The sequence below is a fragment of the Notechis scutatus genome, chromosome 8 (assembly GCF_049901735.1).
Source record: "Notechis scutatus isolate UNSWTSFEM ecotype Mainland chromosome 8, rNotScu1.2, whole genome shotgun sequence".
NCBI lineage: Eukaryota > Metazoa > Chordata > Lepidosauria > Squamata > Elapidae > Notechis > Notechis scutatus.
This window is the reverse complement of record NC_142016.1, coordinates 14690056-14712397: the sequence shown is the minus strand read 5'-3', so window position 1 is coordinate 14712397 and position 22342 is coordinate 14690056. Positions and strand designations below refer to the sequence as shown.

The following is a 22342-nucleotide window of genomic DNA, read 5'->3' as shown; positions in this document are numbered from 1 at the left end:
CAGCAGTCTAAATAGTCAGTTATTACGGCATGGACAACTGGAGCAAAATTAAAGCCGGTCCATCAGCTGGCTTACAAATTTTCTCACTTCATAAGCTGTGAAAGTCCTTGCCAACTTCTACCATAAGTACAATTCGGGCCTATCAATTCTGCCTTTCGTTACACCGAGTTTCCAGTTCACAAAAAGACTGAAAAATGGAATGACTCCCATTAAATTTCATTCAAGGCTGAATAAATGGTTTCCAGCTTCCGAAAAATATTTAGGCAGGAAAGCAAAAAATCTAGTTGCAGACAGACTCTGCATAGATTAGAGGCACTCATCTGAAGACTTAATATACCCCGTTAGTTTGGACTCTCCTTTGAATCAAGCTCCTGGTGATTTTGTGGAAGCTTTCTTGTTTGTTTGTTCATGCCATCTTTCATTCTATGTAAGGTGGCCTACATAGCACTCCGGTCTTCAGCTTTCATCAATTACAGCCATGTAAAATAGGTTGTGGCTAATGAAGGGAATCAGGGCCCTTTCCTCCCCCATAAGCCATGCAACTCACATTGCTCTCTTCTCCGTTCCTCCCTGCATGCCCTAGGATGAAGAGGGGGTTGGCCTGGGTCTTCCTCTGAACTCCTTCTCTTTTGAAAATTGAATCTCTCCCCTGCTCTGCCCAGCCGGACTTTACCCTTCCCCTGTATTTTGGAATACAGCAATTGGCTCAAAGCCACCCAGTCCTACCTGAACACCTTAATCTCTACACCACACTGGCTCTTTGGAAGTGGTTGCAACTAACTTCTTTGTGATGACCTGGGGCGTGGCACAAAGGCAACACAGTCAGATAATCAGTAGGAGTCCTTTTATTAGCTTCAACTTTGCCCCCAATGTCCTGGTTACCTTCTGGCTGGGGAAAAACTCTCCCAGGAACAGCCTTGGCTGCAGAGAGTGCAAAACGTGTCAACAAAAACTGTAACTATAAGTCCAATCAAGGCAAGATGAGGTAATTAGCCCGGCAGGGCAAGAGAAGGAATTCCAGATGTGAAGGCACGACAGTAACTCAACACGGTTGGGAGGAACACAGATAACCAAGTCAACACAAGATAAACGTTTGCTCCCAGCAGCTGCCGCACTCAGCATGCATCTCTTTTAAACTCTCTTCCCAGCTGTGGCTAATGAAGGGAATCAGGGCCCTTCCCTCCCCCATAAGCCATGCAACCCACATTGCTCTCTTCTCTGTTCCTCCCTGCGTGCCCTAGGATGAGGAGGGGGTTGGCCTGGGTCTTCCTCTGAACTCCTTCTCTTTTGTTGTACCTCTCCCCTGCTCTGCCCAGCTGGACTTTACCCTTCCCCAGTTTCTTCCACAGCCAACGGAGCCATACTCCCACTCCCTGTCCGCTGTTCATCTTCCTCCTCGGATTCAGACTCCAACAGGGGCATGACTTTTTTCTTGGATGTATTTTGACTTTCCAATCTAGCCTAGGCTTGCATCTTTGATGATTTTTTTAACAAAGTATGGATAGCAATAGCAATTACAATAGCACTTAGACTTATATACAGCTTTACAGTGCTTTACAGCAGTCTCTAAGCAGTTTACAGAGTCACATATTTCCCCCAACAATTTGGGTCCTCATGCTTGGATCTGGATCATGCTTGACCTATGATTATGCTTAGTTTCTGAGCCCAGCAAAATCAGCCATGTATTGCCCCTTTCTGGTACCGCTTCACTTTTTGAACAAGGCCGAATATTAAAAGAACAGTAACCAATACTTATTTTTTTAAAAAAATGTAAGAAAAAAAGAAATAGTAAATAAACACAGAAGCCAACACTGGTCCTAAATAGACAAAATAAACAAAAATCAAGACAAATGTCAAGAAAGAAATGTCCTCAGCTGTCAATGAAACTCAAATAAAAGATACCTTCCAATAGAGAATTGCACATTTCAAGAAAATGCCATCAAGAAAACTACCAAGTGTGCCTTTGGGAATGACAATGCATGCAAAATAGGCACAGTTGCTGACCCGTGATACATTCTTACTGTCAACCTTACAAAATACACCATCAGAAAACATGACTAGATGAATTAATTCTCCTTTATTGTAAGGTTAGAGTAAAAGAATCTTGCAAGTCTGAAAGTACTTCTCTCTTCTCTTCCCTTCTATCGCACAAATACTAGGGTTACTTCTGGGACTCTTGCTCCTTCCACATTCCTGCTCAGGGGTAAGCTACCTTTTATCTAATTGTTCCCTTGGCCGTGTCTTGTTGCTTTGTCTCCCAAGATCGTTCCCACATAGCAATAGTACTTAGACTTATATACTTTCTGAGCAGTTTACAATGCTAGCACATTGCCCCCAACAATCTGGGTCCTCACTTTACCGACCTCAGAAAGATGAAGGCTGAGCCAACCATGAGCCCCATCAGGATTGAACTCCAGGTTGAGGGCAGAGTTAGCCTGCAGTACTGCATTTTAACCCCTGCACCACTAGAGCTCCTATTATAACATTAGACGTACTGTTCCTGACACAGCATGATTAACACATAGTGTTACGTGGTGCCTCCTTCATTATCAGTGTATACTGCCCTAAATTAAAATGCAGACTTACCATGAGGAAGATCAGAGGTCAAACGGGGAAGAAGGTAGCTTCGGATCAGTTCCCACTCAAAGTCATCTTCAACACTTTGGCTGTATTCACACTGATTTAGGTCCCCGTCTTCTTCAAATGTGCAGCCAGCTATGAAAGAAATTCAGAGACATGTCAAGATGAAGAACAGCATCTTAACCCTGAGAAACATACAGAAAATGCATTCCTAACAGAATACAGAAAAATAACCAAGCGTGTATAAATTATAGACATTTCTGCAGCTGAAATTTCTTCATCACACTTTCAAAGAACCATTGCATTTAACAAGGGGGATTGTAGATTTTGATCATTAAAAAATACCAAACAAAATTAGAGCATTCCCGGAAGATTCTCAAACAGTCCATCTACATACAATCTCCAAGTTATTGGTTCACGGTAACCATGATTCAACAATCAGAAAGTTGCAAAGTTTCAAAACACGTAAAGAATTTCACTAAATATTGGGAGACTTTCTTGATGGAATTACCTTTAACAGCAGAACAAACTAATCTTAAAAAATACACACTCATGTTTCTAAGATACTTATGATTGGATAGACATTCTTGAGGCTATTATAATAATAGGTTTTCAGTTTTTGAAATAAATTTAGCAGGTGTCAATACCTGGGGCATATACACTCTTTTATATCAATGTAAAGTATTGATGAGGTGGCTCAATGGCTAAGACGCTAAGCTTGTCGATCAGAAAGGTAGGCAGTTCAGCGGTTCGAAACCCTAGTGCCGCGTCACAGAGCGAGCTCCCGTTACTTGTCCCAGCTTCTAGCAACCTAGCAGTTCAAAAGCACATAAAAATGCAAGTAGAAAAATAGGGACCATTTTGGTGGAAAGGCAAGAACGTTCCATGCACCTTCAGCGTTTAGTCATGCCAGCCACGACCACGGAGACGTCTTTGGACAGCACTGGCTCTTCGGCTTTGTAACGGAGATGAGCACCACCCCCTAGATCCAGAAACAACTAGCACATATGTGCGAGGGGAACCTTTACCATTACCTAAAATATTGTAGAATATTTCTAGTGGATCTCATTGCCTTCTAGAAGTTCTCTGAATTTTCTTACTACTGGATAAGCCATAAATGGGGGGAAAAGGCTTATTGTTTGGATCCATATACAATGTACCTTTTTCAAAGAAGTTATTAGATTGCTTCTTCTTACTTTCATTATTTAGGTTATTATTACTTAGACCCAGATTAATACTTTCTTATTAACTAGGTGCTTCCAATGTAGAGCCAATCAAAGGACAATTTTATTAGTTTGCTAAGATTGCACCACGGGCTTTTGAAAGCTACTATTTTGTTTGACTCAATGTATTTAAATACTTTCTACTGATCGTTTACTATGTTGATCATGCCTCACCATGGCAACCTTGCTAAAGGTTGGCCTAAAAACAATAAATGTGAAAAATGAATGGTAAAGTAAGTTGGACCCAAATATCCTAGAAGATCTATTTGAGGCTTGACAGAGAAAACATCTTGCCACTTCCCAAGCTGCATTAATCTATAATTAAGTTCTTCTAGAGTAGAAAACAAATGCTGTAAGTAATTCATCCTAGATAGGAATCCAATCATGGGGAAAGTATTATCAACGTTTGCATTTAACACTGAAGCAGGATTCTAAAAAGGAAGGTACGGGAACCTTTTGCCAGTAAACATGGATGAGAAGTATTGAATGCTCACAAAATATCTTCTCGTATCTTCCCCCGGCAGAACCAACATGGTAGAAAAAGGAATACAGGTAATCCTCGACTTACAACCACAATGGAGCCCCAGAGTTCTGTTGCTAAGCGAGATCAGTGTTAACTGAGTTCTGCTCCATTTTATGACCTTTCTTGCCACAGTTGTTAAGAGAATCACTGGAATTGTTAAGTTAGCAACAGGGTTAACAGGCTTCCTCATTGACTTTGCTTGTCAGGAGGTCGCAAAAGAGGATCAGAAGACACCCCCCCCTCTCTGAATTTTGATCATGTGACTATGCCGCAATGGTCATTAAGCAAGAAAAAACAGTCATAAGTCACTTTTTCCAGTGAAATTGTAACTCTGGACGGTCATTAAACGAAGTGTTGTGAGTCAAGGACTACCTGTATGTAGATATCGCAGATACTCTACAGTTGCGATGAGGCATTGCAACATCCTCTAGATATAGAGATATCTTACATTTGTTGGCCAGATATGAGAAGCTAGGCTACAAAGCATTAACACCAAGCCACATTTTCCTCATTCACCACCCAACCTCTAAGTACAGTGTTTAAGTTTTTCTCTACAAAAAGAAGGTTTTGTTGATTACAGTGAATGGCTATAAAGATGTCTGCATTCCACTTTCTTAAAAAGCTCCCAAAAGAACTGCAATCAGAGAGCAGTTGAGAAGTCGAATGGATAGATAGAAGAAACAAGCTAACTGTAGGGTTAGAGAATCCATCCTTCATGGAGCATCTTTGATCTTTCCCTAATATTTTCCTTGGCAGCCTCTTGGCTTTTTTCTCCATGTAATACATGGTGCTCCTTGACTTACAACCACAATGGAGCACAACATTCCTGTGGTTAAGTCAGACATTTGTTAAGGGAGCTCTGCTCCATTATACGACCGTTCTTGCCACAGTTGTTAAGTGAATTGCTCCAATCGATAAGTTAGTAACCCGGTGGCTCCGTGATCGATGGCTTCCCCATTGACTTTGCTTGCCAGAAGGTCACAAAAAAGGATCCCATAGCCTTGGGGACACAGCAACTGTGATGACCCGGAATGTAACACAAACGTAACAAAATCCACAACGTAAATAAATGTCCTTTAATGCCTCCAACTTGGCCCCACTGTTCAATAATTCTCAGTTGGAGATAAAACATATTCAAAAATAGTCTAGACTTCCCTCGAACCTCCGGGAGGGCAAAAACAACCACAAACAGGCAGAAAATCAGCTGGGAAGCGCACGCATGCACAGTGCAGGTAAGGAGGCATGGCAGGGGTGTAGCGCGTGCATCTGCAGGGGGACGGGGTGCATTGCATTGTGGATGCTGGCACACGCGCATTTTCAGCACACCACAACAAAAAGATTTCCAATCACTGACCTAAGCTAACATATACAAAGGTAGCTAAGACAAACATCTTTAATAACAGGATCCAATCTGGGTCAATCACTGGTCTGGAGGTTTTGTCTTCCTTCCGAACTTTTGGACCCATGCTGGAGCTCATCCTGAGGGAACTTCTCTTTAGCTCAGGGGTGTCAAACTCAAGACCCGTGGGAAGGATCCGGTCCGTGGGGTGCTTAGATTGGCCCATGGGGGCCACCTTGGAAACATCGAAGGACCAGCCCGCAATGCCTCTACCAGCGAAAATGGGCTCCCAATCTCCGTTTTTGGCTGGGACAGGCTCCTGTAACCCTCTACCAACAAAAATGGAGCTTGGGGGGGGGCACGTTTGGGAGGGTTGCATGAGGCCATCCCAGCCAAAATAGAAGATTGGGAGCCCATTTTCGCTGGCACTCGGGCCCCCACAGGCACCCCTGACACGAGTGACGTCAAGCTGGCCATGCCCACTGCAACATTATCCTGGTTCACGTGTATTTGCCTTCGTTCTGTATTAACCAGCCTTCCTCGTTTTGTGCTTCTGTCCAGAAAGATAGACTTCAAACGCCTAGAATTTTTTTCAGCAAGCATGGCATTGGCTTAAAAATCCAGAGCTTTCAAATCCATCCACCTGCAGAACAGAGGAAGCTGATCTGGAGAAAACAATGTAAACTGGAATAAGTAAATTAAGATGTTTCTTTGTCCACAAATCCTTTTACCCTTTTTTGTCTCTCCTTGCATTTTACGCTTATCGGAAGGATTTTGAGGACAAAGCACTAAGTGTGAAATCCTGTGTATGCCCCTGATTTTTCACAGTTATGACAGGAAAATAGGAGTGAATAAATTGAGAAATGCAAACTCAGTAAGACCTCCTAGTACACTCACAAGCCGTACAATCTACGGAAATAAAGGGAGAATTTCAGCTCGAGTTTATTCAGACTGAAATCTCACTTTCTCTGCTGAGGGAAAAATTCCCTGAGGATGGAATCCAGCACAAAAGCTTGGAAGACTAAACCTCCAGTCCCAGATTGCATCCTGCAATATTATCCTATTATACAGGTAGTCCTTGACTTACAACGGTTCATTTAGTGACTGTACAAGGTCACAACGGCACCGGAAAAAGTGACTTATGACCATTTTTCACACTTATGACCATTGCAGCCTCCCCATGGTCATGAGAGCAAAAATTCAGATGCTTTGGGAACTGACTCTCATTTATGACAGTTACAATATTGTTCTGACCCAAACCCTTTTCCAACAAAACAAACACGAACCAAAGGGAACAGAAACCTTTTATTGATTATTATGAATCCCTGGTTAAAAGGCTGCTGTAAACTAATTAACTTTGATAAGCACAAGCCTCATCAAAACTGTGTGAGGCTGCCAAGAATAACAGATAAGAAATATTTTACAACACAAGAGTCTTCAAATACCAACTTAAGATACTGCAATGTCCACGAGGCTGAGTTTCAAAACGTCTTTGCTTCCTGTAAAGAACATCCGATTCACAGCTGGTTTTTATCTTCTTGAAGGAGGGGCCATTACCTTGCAGTCTTACTCCCAAGTTGCCCGTGTTTTTCCAGCTGCTCTTTTCTGCGAGCAATTCTGCACGCACGCGCACTTGGCACAGGCTCCTCGGGAACCTCATCGCTGCTGCCAGCCCCCACAATCTCTGAATGCAGCAGTCCACCCCCTAATGGTCCTGGCCCCTCATCTGAGTCCTCGCTCTCCTCATCCATCCACACCTGCTGCTGGCTAACCACAACAAGTATCCCCAGGATGGTGTAATCCCCTTTTTGTGACCTTCTGGCAAGCAAAGTTAATGGGGAAGCCACACTTAGCAACCATGTTACCAACCTAACAACTGCAGTGATTCATTTAATAACTCTGACAAGAATGGTCACAAAATGGGGCAAAACTCATTCAACTGTCTTGCTTTGCAACATAAATTTTGGGCTCAGTTGTGGTCGTAAGCTGAGGACTACCTATATTTGCCTTCATTCGTGAAACAGAAATTTCCCTGCCATCCGTGTAAACCCCACCACTCACAAAATTTGCGTGCGAATACAAAGAAAGTGCGAAAGTCTTTGTACTGAAATATTATTTATCAGTGTAGTTTAGGAAACTTAACAGACGTTTCCAAGTATTTATTCCACTGATTCAAAACTGTGAAGAAATGGCTGGCAGTCAAATCCAGGCAATCAAAAGATTTTTATTCTTACCAGGGGGGAAAAAAAACACCACTTTTCGATTAAGGTTTAAATCATTAGAAAATCATTCTATACAGTGTCCCCTACATTCAAAGTAATCCTAGCATTAACGATACAGCCTGAGCACTAAAAGATGTTGTTGGGTTTATTGTTCAGAATTTCTTCTCAAAATAAGACCTTCTCAATAAATGGAGAAGATATAACAAAAGGCTGTTTTCTTTGGAGTTCTACCAATCAAACAATGCCCGGCTTAGCAATATTTCGCGACTCTATTTTGTTTTTCATGGAGTTTAAAATTGCCGGAGAACTTGATGATGCACAGTTTTGCAATTGGAAAAAAAAAAAGCAGTGGTGGAAGAAAACACAGTGAACTGGTCTATTAATAAAATGTTTACAGCAGCTTTGTAGATTATTATTAAGAAAAAATATGACAGGATAATTAATGCCTTTATTCAAACCTACAAAAAGCTACAAAAAGGCAACAACTTTTATACAACTGCATTATTTTTTCAGACCAAATGATACGTTGTTCAAAAATAGATAAGAGGAAAAAATGGATAAATAAATCCAGGTATGTAGTCATCGTGCTTGTATGATTTCAGAAAGGGAAAAAACAGAAGTGGGACACTTAAAATATGGGTGCTCTTTTTATGGGACGGCATGGCAACTTTAAAAAGAGATCTAGGTAGGCCTAAGTCAGTGATGGCAAACCTTTTTGTTGTGGTGTGCCGAAAGTGCACATGTGCTGGCACCCACAATGCAATGTGTCCTGCCCCCCACCCGTGCATGCACACACAACACCCCCGCCCTTGGAGGACGCCTTGGGGAGCCTCTGGAGGCTGAAAATGGGCTTGTTTTGGCACTTCCTGTATTTCCAGAAGTCCTGTTTTTTTGGCCTCCTGAGGCTACAGAGGATTCTCTCGAGCCTCTGGAAGGGTGAAAATGGTCTCCCTCGGGCTCCAGAGGCCCTCTGGAGGCTGAAAACAGGCACTTCTGGTATTTCCGGAAGGCCCATTTTTCAGCCTCCTGAGGCTATAGAGGCTTCCCTCAAGCCCCCAGAAGGGCGAAATTGCCTCAGATGGGCTGAAAATCAGCTGGGATGTGCGCACATGCACAGTGCAGGTATGTTTGGCTGGGGCTCATGCGCAAAATGTAAATCACTGAACCGGTAGTTACACTGGTCGGATCGCACCCCTGAACCATGACCTGGATGACTGAGAATCTCCATAGACATTTAGACACAAGGAGTTTGTGTCCATCGGGCCATCACTCTGCTGTACACCTAATTCTCATAGTACTGTCTTTATGTCTAAGCATATTTACCCATGTAGCATGGCTGTATTACTACGATCCTTCTCATCTTTCCTTCTACCTTCTACTATTAATGCCTTATGATTATATTACTTCGTTGTTTGTACATATACTGAAAGCTTATGCACCAGAGACAAATTCCTTGTATGTCCAATCACACTTGGCCAATAAGGAATATTCCATTCTACATTCTTCTACTCGGAGTGAAAATTGACAAGAAAAAAATGCAACCGATCTTTGGAGCACCAGCTAAGTGAAAAAAAAAAAAAAACCACTGCAGAAATTTATGTTCAGCTCTCCAAGGAAGCCAGTTTCAGAGTAAGAATCAGAGAAATCCATATTTGCAGTGGCCCAGGTGCATTCAGCTGGTGTCTAAATATTATAAATAGTGTTTACTCACTCTTTCAAATACTTAAAAATGAAGGAGCCCTCCACTATTGAACTGTGGTGGTGCAGTGGTTAGAAAGCAGTACTGCAGGCTATTTTTGACCGACTGCTGCGAGCAGTTCCGCAGTTCAATTCTCACCGGCTCAAGGTTGAGGTGGGTAAAATGAGGACCCAGATTGCTGTGGGCAAGGGGCTGATGCTGTAAACTGCTTAGAGAGGGCTGTAAAGCAGTATATAAGTCTAAATACTATTGCTATTACTATTCCTTGCCTCCTTCTGCAATTTCAACAACCATTTTCACGGCGCCAGGCCTCGCTGCCTAAAAGAATGGAAAGAAATCAGTGCTGTCGAAGCAAATTAGAGCAAAAAGAAAGAGCTTTCCTCTTCTTCCCAAATTCACATTTTCCCTACAGGAGGTCCATCACACTAGACATTGTTAAGACATTAGAAATCAAAACAACAGTAAGCACAGCAAAACGATTGGCACTGGGGAGGAGGCATGGCATGCAGGAACAGCAGGACCGTGACGGAAGGAACAGCCATCATCCATCAAAAGCGCAGGAGAAGAAAAAATCTCCAGTCATCAATTGTAAATGTCATGCAAATCTAAACCGCGTTTGGATGGTCTGCCGAAGCACACTCGCTGAACAGTAAGTTCTGTTGAAGGATGTTGATTCAACAACGTTGAAGAACATTGTGTATTCTTGCTTCCTTCAAAGTAAGAACACACAATGAATCACTCTGTCTGCCCCGCCCCTATATATCGCTAGACAGCCTACATTGTTTCCGTTCATTGGAGTCACTGTGTTAGTGACAAAGGACCAATTATTTATTTATATACTTATTTATTTGTATCTCACCTTTATTGTTTTTCCAAATTACTTAAGGCAGCAAACATATCCAACACACCTTCCTTCACTGATTTTCCCCACAACAATGGCAACCCTGTGAGGTGAGTTGGGCTGAGAGAGAGTGACTAGTCCAAAGACACCCAGCCAGCTTTCACGGCTAAGGTGGGACTTGAACTTACAGTCTCCTGCTTTCTAGTTTGATGCCTTAACTCCTTAGACCAGGGCTGTCAAATTCCTGGCTTGCGGGCGGATGCGTCACTCGCTGGCCATGCCCGTTTTAGCGAAGGGGGGGGAGTCCCAATATGACACATGATGCCGCCACAGTGGAGCATCTTCAGGGATGCCAGTCAGTTTGACACCTCTGACTTAGACCAAACTACCTAAACAAAATCTATAAATAAAAATGATGTGGTTTATTTGGTTTTGGGTTAGCGTGTTGAATGAAGTGGTTCTACTGTAGTATAGATACCACGATTTATGACTTAGCAAGTTGCTTGAACCTAGATTTATGTTTATAAAATCACAGTTGAGAAATGGTGGCTGTGTGTGTAAACCTAGTCATGGATTCACCACAGTATAAATTATGAGTCAACATATTTTTTTCACCAGAAAATGATTCCTTTGCTTTCTCCTTATTCTGTATGCAAACCTTTCTTTTTCACACTCTTCCTTGTTCTTCCATTTGATTCAGTCTTTTCCTCCTTTCTCATCTCTCTCTCTCTCTCTCTCTCTCCCCTTGTTACCTAGGTTGGGGTTTTTGATTGGCAGAGGACAGGTGCCACTCAAGGCCAACAAACCCTGGACCAATAGGACAAGCATTTCTTTGAAGAAGCTCCACTTAAGCTTATATGGGGGGGGGGGTAATCATTGCTTTCTAAACACTACTTTGTACAACACACATTCAGAACAGCCCTTTCAAATACTTTGCACAGTCCTGCTAAGTAGTATAAATGAGGCCAAATATCCAAGCTGGCATTGGATGTAAATTGTTTGTTAGCTTCTATGGATTCAGAAACAAATGAAGGATGGGAAAGGACACCAGTTTGGGCAGGCCATCCGACACTGACATCTGATATCCAGCCCCAAACAAAATTGTTGCAATAGTTGGTGGAAATTGCTATCAAAATGCAGCTTAAAGCAAATCTGTCTGAATAAGCCTATTAAACTAGAACTCCGTCTTATGTAAACATAGTTAGGGCTCATATGCAAATCTCAAAGGCCTCTAAGCCCATGAAATAACAAAAATGCATTAGACGTGAATGCCAAATATTAAGGGAAGCTAAAATTAACAACATAAACCCACATACTTACTTGGAAGTTCCATTATGTTGAGTGAGATCTGTAACTAAATAAGCATGCAAGCTAACAATAATCAATCAATCATCAATCAGAATAGAGTTAGTAGAGACCTTGGAAGTCTTCTAGTCCAACCCTCTGCTCAATCAAGAGACCCTATGCCATTTCAGATAGGTGGCTGTCCAGTCTTAGAAACCTCCAGTGATGAAACGCCTACAACTTCTGATGGAAAGCTGTTCCACTGATTAATTAGTAAGTTCCCATTGTTACATATAGGGGGGGAAAGGCTGTGGTGGATTCAGTGTGGATTATCCTCAGGAAAAGGAGTATAGGATGCCAACCTCTAAAAACTAAAATTTGAACTTATGTAGACAAAAGAGTTGGCCAATATTTCCATTGGGCACCAAGACTATAGTTTTGAATGATCTCAATCAATCCAAGATCGTTAGAGGAGAGCAAGGATTCAATTAAGGGTCAATCTGTACAACTTGAAGGAACACTGACCAAATGGCTGCCAGGGTGGGAATTTATAAAGCTCTTTCCCAAGGAAGGCCAATTGATGAGGTTGCTCCATGCCAATCCTTTAGCTTCCCTGCATCTCTTCACCACTTGAGCTTCAATTCATCTTTTGTTCTTTTCCTGGGCAAGTGAACCTGCTTTTCAAATAAATATTTGGGCTGCAGCTAGCCAACTTCCATGTTTATTTTATTTTTTTAAGAAAGTCAAGAGGACCCATTATAGCAAACTTTTTCAAATCTGGCAACTTTAAGGTGGGTGGATTTCCCCATGCTAGCTGTGGAATTGTGGGAGTTGAAGTCCGCCTATCCTAAAAGTTGCCAAGTTTGAAAGACTTGACAGTAGAAGTATTAACAGAAACTTATAGGCTGATGCTTTGCTTTTTTAACCTGGTAGCTTCACATGCCTCTTTTTCTTTATTAAGAAAAATTACCAAATTAAGTGAAATGGATCAGGGAGTCGGGTTGGCCTCCAAAGAAATATCCCAACTGTATTGTGATGTCGTGGGTGTAAAACTGTACAATTCTCCCTGAATAAGAGAAATACAGATAATAAAACTCCAGAGCAGTTTAAAAAACATCTGTTAAAAGAGATTTTGAGACTTATCATCCAGATGTGCTAAGTTGCTTGGAGCTCTTAAAATATGCCAGAGAATGAGCAAATAATACCTAGACTTCTTTAGAAGACCCTGAAGAAAAAGAGAGGCTGGGATACATATCTTCCACAAGGCACAGCCTGTAGTACTTGACTTATGACCGTAGTTGAACCCCCAAATTTCCCTTGCTAAGCCAGACCGTTCTTAAGTGAGTTTTGCCCTATTTTATGATCTTTCTTGACACAGACTTTAAAGTAAATCACTGCAGTTGTTAAGATAGGAATACGGTGGTTAAGTGAATCTTGACTTCTCTATTGAGTTTGCTTGTCAGAAAACGGTCATCACATGACCCCAGACATTGCAACAGTCATAAGTACATGCCAGTTGCCAAGCATCCAAATTCTGATCACATGATCATGGGGATGCTTCAATGGTTGTGAAACAGTGGTGGGATTCAAATTGTTTTACCACCAGTTTGGTGGGTGTGGCTTGGTGGGTGTGGCTTGGTGGGCGTGGCTTGGTGGGCATGCTTTGCCTAATGCCAGCGTGCAACTTTCCACACACCAGCTGAGACCTGAAGCGCCAATCAGCTGAGAGGATAAAGAGAAAAGTGCAGGAGCGCGTGGGAAGGCTGATCCTGTGCCTTTCTCTTCTTTTTCCTCTCAGCTGATGAAGGATTTTCTTTCCTCCTCTCAGAGGATTGTCGGGTTTTTTTTTACTACCAGTTCGGCCAAACCGGTCCAAACCGGTAGCATAATCACCACTGTTGTGAAAACTTCAAACGTTGCAACTTTGAACGATCGCTAAACAAAGATTTGCAAATCAAGGATTATCTGCACATTCCCTACAGAGAAGCGAAGAACCTGAGACAGTTCTGCTTCCTTGTGAAGCTGCAAGAAAAATAAACTAGATCGAGGGGAGAGTAAAATCATCTATTCTCCAAAAAGTATCATTCCTTTAAAAAAAAAAAAAAAAAGCTCTTTTAACAGGAACTTGTGCGTGGCGGAACGAGGGAGAAAGGGGTACCTAAGGAATTGACAAAGGGGAAAAATTTTGGAGTTCAACCTCAGAATCATTCAGCGATGCTATTACCAATCCATCAAGCTCTCTTCCCATAAACAGCCAACACCCAGTAGCCCAGCTGTGCCATTTCATGCAGCAAATACTCTACAAACACATACAGGTGCACACAAATAAATATGCGCAACGCACAAACAAACAAACCTTTCCCTCGGGGCTGAGATTGCAGGGTTCCTGGGTGTTCTATACTGTACTCTTGTTCTATTCCAGCTATGCCACAAAAGGCTCTAAGGATTGGTGGTTCGACACAAACACACGCACACACCAACTAAAGTATGGTGAGCTAACTGGTGCAGCCCAGCCTGTTGTGAACTGACCTATTGTTCCATTAAAACCACCGATTACAAGCAGGGCATAGCTTCAGCAATAATTAATGCCACCTCCTGGGCCGAGTGCAGGCACATAAAAAAAAAAAAAAAGCTCTGAGCAAGCAGAACGAACAAAGGCAAATATTCCCTGAACAGTACCAACCAATTCTCAGAACCAATTTATTATTTTGTTACTTGTGAATAATTTCCCCCCCTTCCCTTTCCCTGCAGGTTGCATTGGTCGTATCTTCTCCCCAGGTTTTCGTTTTTCTCTCGATGACAAGGTCAAGATCAGCATAAGGTAATGAGCTGCCTGTTTCCGGAGCCCAACATAGAGAAGTGGGGAGATAATTAACAAAAAGAGAGCGGGGAAAATCAGAAAATTCCTGGTTTAAAGGTCCCCTTGGGGTTGAATTCAGCCAAAATATAGCTAGTCCTCAACTTACAAATATAATTGAGCCCCAAATTTCTGTTGCTGAGCAAGACAGACGTTAAGTGAGTTTTACCCCAATTTGCAGCCCTTTCTTGCCTCTCTTGTTAAGTGGATCACTGCAGTTGCGAAGTTAGTAACACGCTTGTTAAGTGAATGTGGCTTCCCCATTGACTTTGCTGCAGGGATGGGATTCTAATTTGCATCTGGTTCGCCGAACCAGTATTTGAACCGACCGACCGGCCCCACCCACCCTACCCCTCCCCTCCCCGGAGTCTCCAGGCAGCCAATTTTTGATGCAGGTAAGTGCAGGGTCTGTATGGAGGCTCTGGGAGGGGGAAACACTGGCCTTCCGGAAGAACCCAGGGAGGCCATTTTCGCCCTCCCAGAGGCCCGAGGGAAGCCTTTGGGAAGCGAAAAGCGACCTTCCTGGAAGTACTGGAGGTCTGAAATGGACCTGTTTCCAGCTTCCGTAGGGCCTCCAGAGCCTAGGGAGGTCATTTTCGGCCCTCGGAGGCCCGAGGAAAGCCTCTGGACCCCTGAGAAGGCAAAAAACAGCCCTCCCGGAAGTTCCAGTAGGCCACGCCCACCATGGCCACGCCCACTCAGTAACTGAGTCCCACCCTGCTTTGCTTGTCAGAAAGTTGCAAAAGGTGATCGTGTGAGCCCAGGACACTGCAACTGTCATAAATACGAACCAGTTGCCAAGGGTCCAAATTTTGATCACATGACCATGGGGATGGCTGCAATGGTCATAAGTCACTTGTTTCAGTGGCATTGTAAGTTTGAATGGTTATTAAATGAATGGTTGTAAGTGGAGGAATACTACTACTCTTTTAATGGTAGAAACTTGTCTTGAGTTTCTCACCCTACCCAGTGAAGGAAGTTTTTCTTTTGGGAGCCCGTTGTTGGAGCAGCATTTCCACAACCCTTCTGGCTTTGTAGGCGGGCAGGCGGGGAGGAGAGGGGATGGTTCCGTGTGAGCGGCTCGCGCGCACACACCCACCATTCCATTTGGACAAGCAGCAGGCACGCACACCGGCCTCTCGCGCAAATGGAGCCGCACACTCACAAGATTGCATTGGTGTTCTGAGTGACTATCTTCGCGGAGATAAACTCAGTCACTAAATTATATATTTAGCTCGGCTGGTTTTCAGACTGAAAGTTTTGGTCAAAGAAAGAGAAGTTCCAGAGTTGGAAGGAAATGGGTCAGCTTTAAAATTCAGCTGTCACATTTCATGGAACGGGGGGTGGGTGGGTGGAGGAGTTGAAAAGTTCAAGGTTATTCTGTATGTCGTATTAACAAATTCCAGTTGCAGTTAATTGGTTCTCGTGATTTAGTGTAGAAGTGGGAGGAGAGAAGGGAGGAGAGAAGGTGGATTCTGTGTAACGTGTGAAAATAATTTCACTTTGGGAAATTGCCTTTGACATGCCAGATCTGTTTCTAAATAAATCAATTGCAGAGAAAATGTCTTGGAGTGATTGATATCATGGATACTTTCTGGATGCCTTACAATGGACATCTTGATGCTCTCCGAGCTTGGAGGTTTGCTTGCAGACATTTCATTACCCAACTAGATAACGTTATCAGGGTTAGGGAGTGAATGAGTTGCTGAGGTTGAGAAACACTGGTCTTGAGAATCTCCCATTCCTCAAGGTCAGAATAGAATAACAGAGTTGAAAGGGACCTCAGAGGTCTTCTAGTCCAACCCCCTGCCTAGGCAGGAAACCCTACACCACTTCAGACAAATGGTTATCCAACATCTTTTTTTAAAACTTCCAGTGTTGGAGCATTTACAACTTCGGAGGCAAGTTGTTCCATTGGTTAATTGTTCTAACTATCAGGAAATTTCTCCTTAGTTCTAGGTTGCTTCTCTCCTTCTTTTGTTTCCACCCTTTGCTTCTTGTCCTGCCCTCAGGTGCTTTGGAGAATAGCTTGACTCCCTCTCCTTTGTGGCAGCTCCTGACATATTGGAAGACTGCTATCCTGTCACCCCTAGTCCTTCTTTTCATTAGACTAGACATACCCAGTTCCTGCAACCATTCTTCATAGGCCTCCAGTCCCCTTAGGTCAACTTGGCAAAAGGTGCCAGATCTTTCAGCACAGAGGAGAGGAAAAAGCACACACACCCAGGGCTGTGCAAGTGTGTGTGTGTGTGTGTGTGTGTGTGTGTGTGTGCATGCGCTTCCTGTAGGAACCTATTCTTTTTGTCTTATTCATGCTTGGCAGGCCTCCTCTTTGACTTGCTACTATATCACAAGTGATTTGCTCATTTCATGCAAAGCAAATGGATCTGTTTCCATCTCCCACAGATGATTTAGGACCAGGGTGCTCAGTTGGTTTAGACGAACAGTGTGATGTCACCATCTCAAATATCAGCCCATTTGTCACTCCACAACTTAATCTCACGGAGACAAGGCTACCAGTTTAATCTAACTGAGATTCGGCTGGGGCTGAAGCAGAAAGGAGACTAGAATTTTTCCAGAGGGAATAATGATGTATAAGGTATCTGATATAAGAGATCACAATCCTTAGGACAGACGATTCATATTTTCATGCTGATAAAAGGAGGTTGAAATATCTGCCCAAAATGAAGGTTTTACAAACATTTCCTCATCCTGAGCCTGCAATTGGTCTATGGAGGTCAGGGTTCCTCACTTCCATGAGCCCCAAACCACCAAATTGACAAATTATGGGGTTTTTTTTCCAACCCTACTTTAAACAAAGATGTCAAAAATGAAGATGGTATTCTGGTGCCCCCAAAGCTGAAGGTCTTCCACTGATCTTTAGCTTCTCAAAAAAGTGAAGAAATGGGAAAATGCCAGGAATAAAAACATATTATGCAACATCTTCAATAAATCTTTTTTTTTTTTAAGAGAGATCCAATTTCCACAAATGGTAAGAAAAACAAAAACAATAAAAGTTTCAAAGAGAAGATTTTAAAACAAAAAAAAAATATCTTCCCCACTGCATTTTACTTTTTTCTTTTCCAGGGCTATAGATATCTGTGCCTACCACCCCAAATACAACTGTGTGGATGTTGAGCTTGGCCACACACACACACACACACACACACACACACACACAGTACAGAAGCCAAAAAACCCTCAGTTTGGAAGCAAACACAAAATCACATGTAAAAAAATTCATGCTGTTTTCTTATGCTCTCACAAGTGCATAAAATATACACGATGGAAGAGGCTGTTTTATTTGCCAGCTGTTTTGCTTCTGACACCAAATAGTGTGAAGTGCTTCACATTCATGCTCAGAACGGTCTCTGGGAATTTGGGGGTACAAATCTAATTTCAATCTGCCAACTCTTTAAAGCAGTCCCATATTTTTTCCTGGAAATATAACAACTATTAACTACTACCCATGACTCTACTCTTCTGTACACAGCCTTGGTGGCTGAGTTTGCACCCTGCATGCCTTGTTTTTTTTTTATCATGGTTCTATGGCTTGTGGAATAAACCAATGTTCAACGGTAATGTTGAGTCTCAAACTATCTCAGGGGTTGAGTTACACAAAAGGAAAAAAAAACACACCCAGTGAAGTGTGTGAATTCAACAAACTCTCTGATCTTATGAAAGAAGCTTATGTATGTAGACTTTCTACAGAGAAGTTCTTCAACATCTGCATTCCAAAAAGGAGGACAAGAAAACCAATCCCACCTATCACACTGCATTGATATATTGATTGATTATGTGTCATTACGTGAAGTTAGTATTGACTCCTATTAACTACATAAATTTTTTCTGTGATTACACAAACATTAAAAAAAATGCATTTTAAAAAGCATCTTGCCCATGTTAGAATTGGAGGCTTAACTCCAATTAGGAGTAATTCCACACATTGGTTCTTCATCTCCTCAAAACCTACCAACCACAACACAGATGCAGATAGTTAGAGCTTTACTCTACTAATCTCAGGGTCTTCTTCCCAACTTCAACCCCAAGACAACCACTTTCCTTTTAATAAGATATAGATAGCTAGGTGCTCAATTCTCTATGGAGATTCTGAGTCATTCAGGTCATGGTTGTTCCAAAGATGCTTTTCCACAAAGGACTTCCTTGGTTGTTGTTGTTGTTTTCTTGCAAAAAGGTTTTGCTTCTCATCCAAGAAGCTTCTTCAGTTGAAGTCACTTGGGGGTTTATCGGTATTGTGAGAAACACTTGAATCAGAGTGTGAACAGGTGTGGAACCTTCTTCTTTCAGCGGTCCCAAGAGGGCTCCACACCAATTTGCACTCTGATTCAGGTGACTCGTGATACAGAAAGACTCCCAGATCGCCTCAATGACTCTCAGATTACTACAAAGAATATAAATCCTTCCATTCCTCACCAGTTGGTTAGAACTGAAGAAGGTTCTTGGATCAGAAGTGAAATGTTTTCAAAGGAAAAAAACCAAAGTCTAGTCGCCTTTTGGAAAAACACCTTTGGGGCAGCTAGGTGCTGTATTTCCTATAAATAAACCTTTTTCCTTCCTCAGACTGTATCTATATTTGCATCAGAAGCAGGAAATACGGCCACATTTATCATGTTATCTCCAGTTATAGAATGTGGGGATATATGTAGATAGTTTAAACATGTTCTCACCCAGCCCATTGATCAATTTTGGTCAAATGCTTCCTCTTAGCTTTATTTGTGGAGAGAGAGAGGGAGGGAGGGAGGGAGGGAGAGATGGCAATGTGCACCAACTACCTCAAATAAGACATGTTTCATAGAATAACAGAGTTGGAAGGGACCTTGAAGGTCATCTAGTCCAACCCCCTGCTCAACCACCCCAGGGTCAAGGCGTCTCACTGCTCACAGCTAGCACAGTGCACACATGCCAACAGCAAATGGCAAAGGAGTTCAAGGCCAAATATAATATTTCAGTCAAAAATTGGGAGCGTTGACTTGATGTTGAGGTTTGTTTCTCTTTCCAGTCACCCAAAAACAGCAACCAGAGGAGACTTTGTGTAATGAAATGGGAGGGGCTGCCTTACATTCTCCTCTGCAGCAGTACAGATTGATCTGCGCCTCTTGTTCTGTTTTTAGCGGTTGGCCGGAACCCAAGCTATTTCCCAGACCTACCCTCCTGTTGTTGCTGTTTTATTATTTTGAAAATAAAATAAGCTGTGATGCTTTGATGATAATAATCTCTTCGCGCAATTGTTTCTGCTCTTGGCAGTTCCCCACATGAGGAACACAAAATCCAGTGCCCGGCATTGCTATTAAAAGTTGCTTGAAAACATGCCAGTGGTATTTGTGAAGGAGGAGGAGGAGGAAGACTCCGGCATCCTGGGAGCTAGCAATAACAAGTACTGTAGATGGCGTGTCCAAACTATGTCAGCTTCTGCCATCAAAATATACTGGCCCTTTAAAAGCAGGGCCTCCTGTATCTCCAGAGTTGTCCCTCAGCAGCCATTGGGATGTGTACCAACCATCAGTCACCAAGAATATTTCTATTGCAACAGCAGTGTATATAAAATGAGAGGAAAGCCATCCCATCCATACCATAAAAAAAACATTTAGGATAATTTTGAAGACTTTTGAAATCTTTGTCATCAGCTGAAAGGAGTAACTCAGTCAAGACTCTTACTGGAGGATTAGCAGCTGCCCAACAACAGCATAGCTGCACCTAGTAGTCTCTAAAACAACAGCCCCGGGACACCAGGGAGCGGTTTTGTGGAAGACAATTTTTCCATGGACCAGGGAAGGCGAGGGGAGGGGGCAGGAGTGGGATTCGGGTGAACCGGTACTCCCAGCAATCATTTGGGCCCGCCAACCTGCCCCTGCTCTGTTCTGTGCTATATTTCCTTTGTTTGAAGCCCAGCTGATTGGCACCTCAGCTGTTTTTACTCACCAGGGCTGCAGTAAAAGGTAAGTTTTCTTGCTATTTTCAAAAATACTGCAAAGCGCGTGCCCACCAAACTGGTTGTTACACCCGTTGAATCCCACCACTGGGAGGGGAAGGGACCAAGCAACCTAGATCCCTCACGTGCAGTTTACGATAGGGTTTGCGCTCCTAGGAGAACCTATCTGAGGTAGTGCTGAGGCGGTGATGCTAGCACCCGGAAATGGCTGCAAATATCAGGTGAAGCTTCGCTCACTCACCAACTGCTCACCTCCAACTGCACGGTCCAGGTCCTAAAAGGCTGGGGGATTGGGGATCCCTGCTCTAAAAGACTACATGTCAGGATTCCGAGTAACGCATCTGCCAAAAGCAGTACTTCAAGGCAGGTAGCTTCCTCAAAGAACATGTTTATTGGATACATCATATTGGCACAGCTAGTGAAAACCAACTCTAAAAGTTCCCATAGTTTAAGCCTGATTAAAAGATCAAATGCTTCCCTCCCCAGATGTCACCGTTCACATTGTCCAATGAAAGTAGCTGGCAGGCTGCTTGGTCAACTCCGCTCTTCTTTCAACTGCCACCTGTTGGGATCACCTTGGTTCCCACAAGAAAACTTCTTGTTTTGACTGTGAGTCAGGCTAGCTACTTCCCCCTCATTTCCCCCTTTCAGAGTTAGTGGCAAATATAAGGCAGCAAAAGATCGCTTCAGCCAGGTTTGTTTCAGAGTTGACACTATGGAATTCTTCCAAAGCCATCTTTACTACAATTTGGTGCTGAATTTAACCAACTTGGAGAAGAATTTGAGGTGCGTTGGGGCTGACATTTTTGCTCCTTACCCGAAGACAAAAATGGAGACAAAAAAGGACATTTGGGAGCTGGGATGGGTGCTTGACGGAGAAAGAAGAAAGAGTAGTAGGATTAAGGGAAGTCTGTAAATTGTTAATTCCAAACAGGAAAACCTAGGAGAAGCAGCATAGTGTAGGAGTCATGGGAAAGCAGGTATGTTGGGGTATATTTTTTTCTTTCACTGTGTCTACTGTGTCCACTGTGTTCTACAGCTGTATATTTGTGTACTCGTATCATTATTTCTCCCCAACACAAAATGTTACTCTTGAGGTGGAAGGGCTGTTTCTGCAGACTAAAACTGACCTGTGCATTGAGGGCTAAATCCCTAAGCACCACATCTTGACATGTATTGCCCATCACATTTTCCAACATAAAAAACTGGAAGTAAAAACAGAAATGGATTTCCTATTTTGTCTAGGGTGGAAGAAAAATGCAATACAACCAACAGAAGGGATGGCATCCCAACTTTTGACTCCAAGCTCCTCCCCCAACTCTCTGTCTCTCTCTCTCTCTCTCTATGTGTGTGTGTGTATGTGTGTGTGTGTGTGTATTATATATATATATAATTATGTTATTTATAGATATAGATATATAGATATAGAGGTGTGTGTTTGTGTGTGTGTGTGTGTAGTTTATTTTCCCTCAGAAATCCTACACTTTTTATTTATTTACATCCATCCTTTATTATTTTATAAATAATTCAAGGTGGCAAACATACCTAATGCTCCTTCCTCGTACTTACTTACAGTAGCTGTTGGGAGATGGGTTGGGTTGAGAAAGAGTGGCCGGCCCAAAGTCACTTAGCCAGTTTTCATGCCTAAAGAGAGACTAGAACTCATGGTCTCCTCACGACTGGCTCTAAGTCAGCCAGCTGGCTTTTATAACTAAGATGGGACTTAACTCACCATCTCCTGCTTTCTAGCCTGGTTTGTTCATCATTAGACCAAACTGGCTCTCGTGAATATCATCATGGACATGCCATAATATTCTGGTGACT

The 22342-nt window shown here is 42.7% G+C and overlaps 1 protein-coding gene across 4 annotated transcripts in view; it reads right to left on the bottom strand.

The window, feature by feature from the left end:
* PTPRU (protein tyrosine phosphatase receptor type U) overlaps positions 1–22342 on the bottom strand; it is a 397711-nt gene that overhangs the window by 240468 nt on the left and 134901 nt on the right. For all 4 annotated transcript variants that reach the window (XM_087970795.1, XM_087970796.1, XM_026679426.2 and 1 more), the window contains exon 2: positions 2587–2715. In XM_087970795.1, the coding sequence (XP_087826921.1) occupies positions 2587–2715 (129 nt within the window). The remainder of the gene's footprint in view (positions 1–2586; positions 2716–22342) is intronic.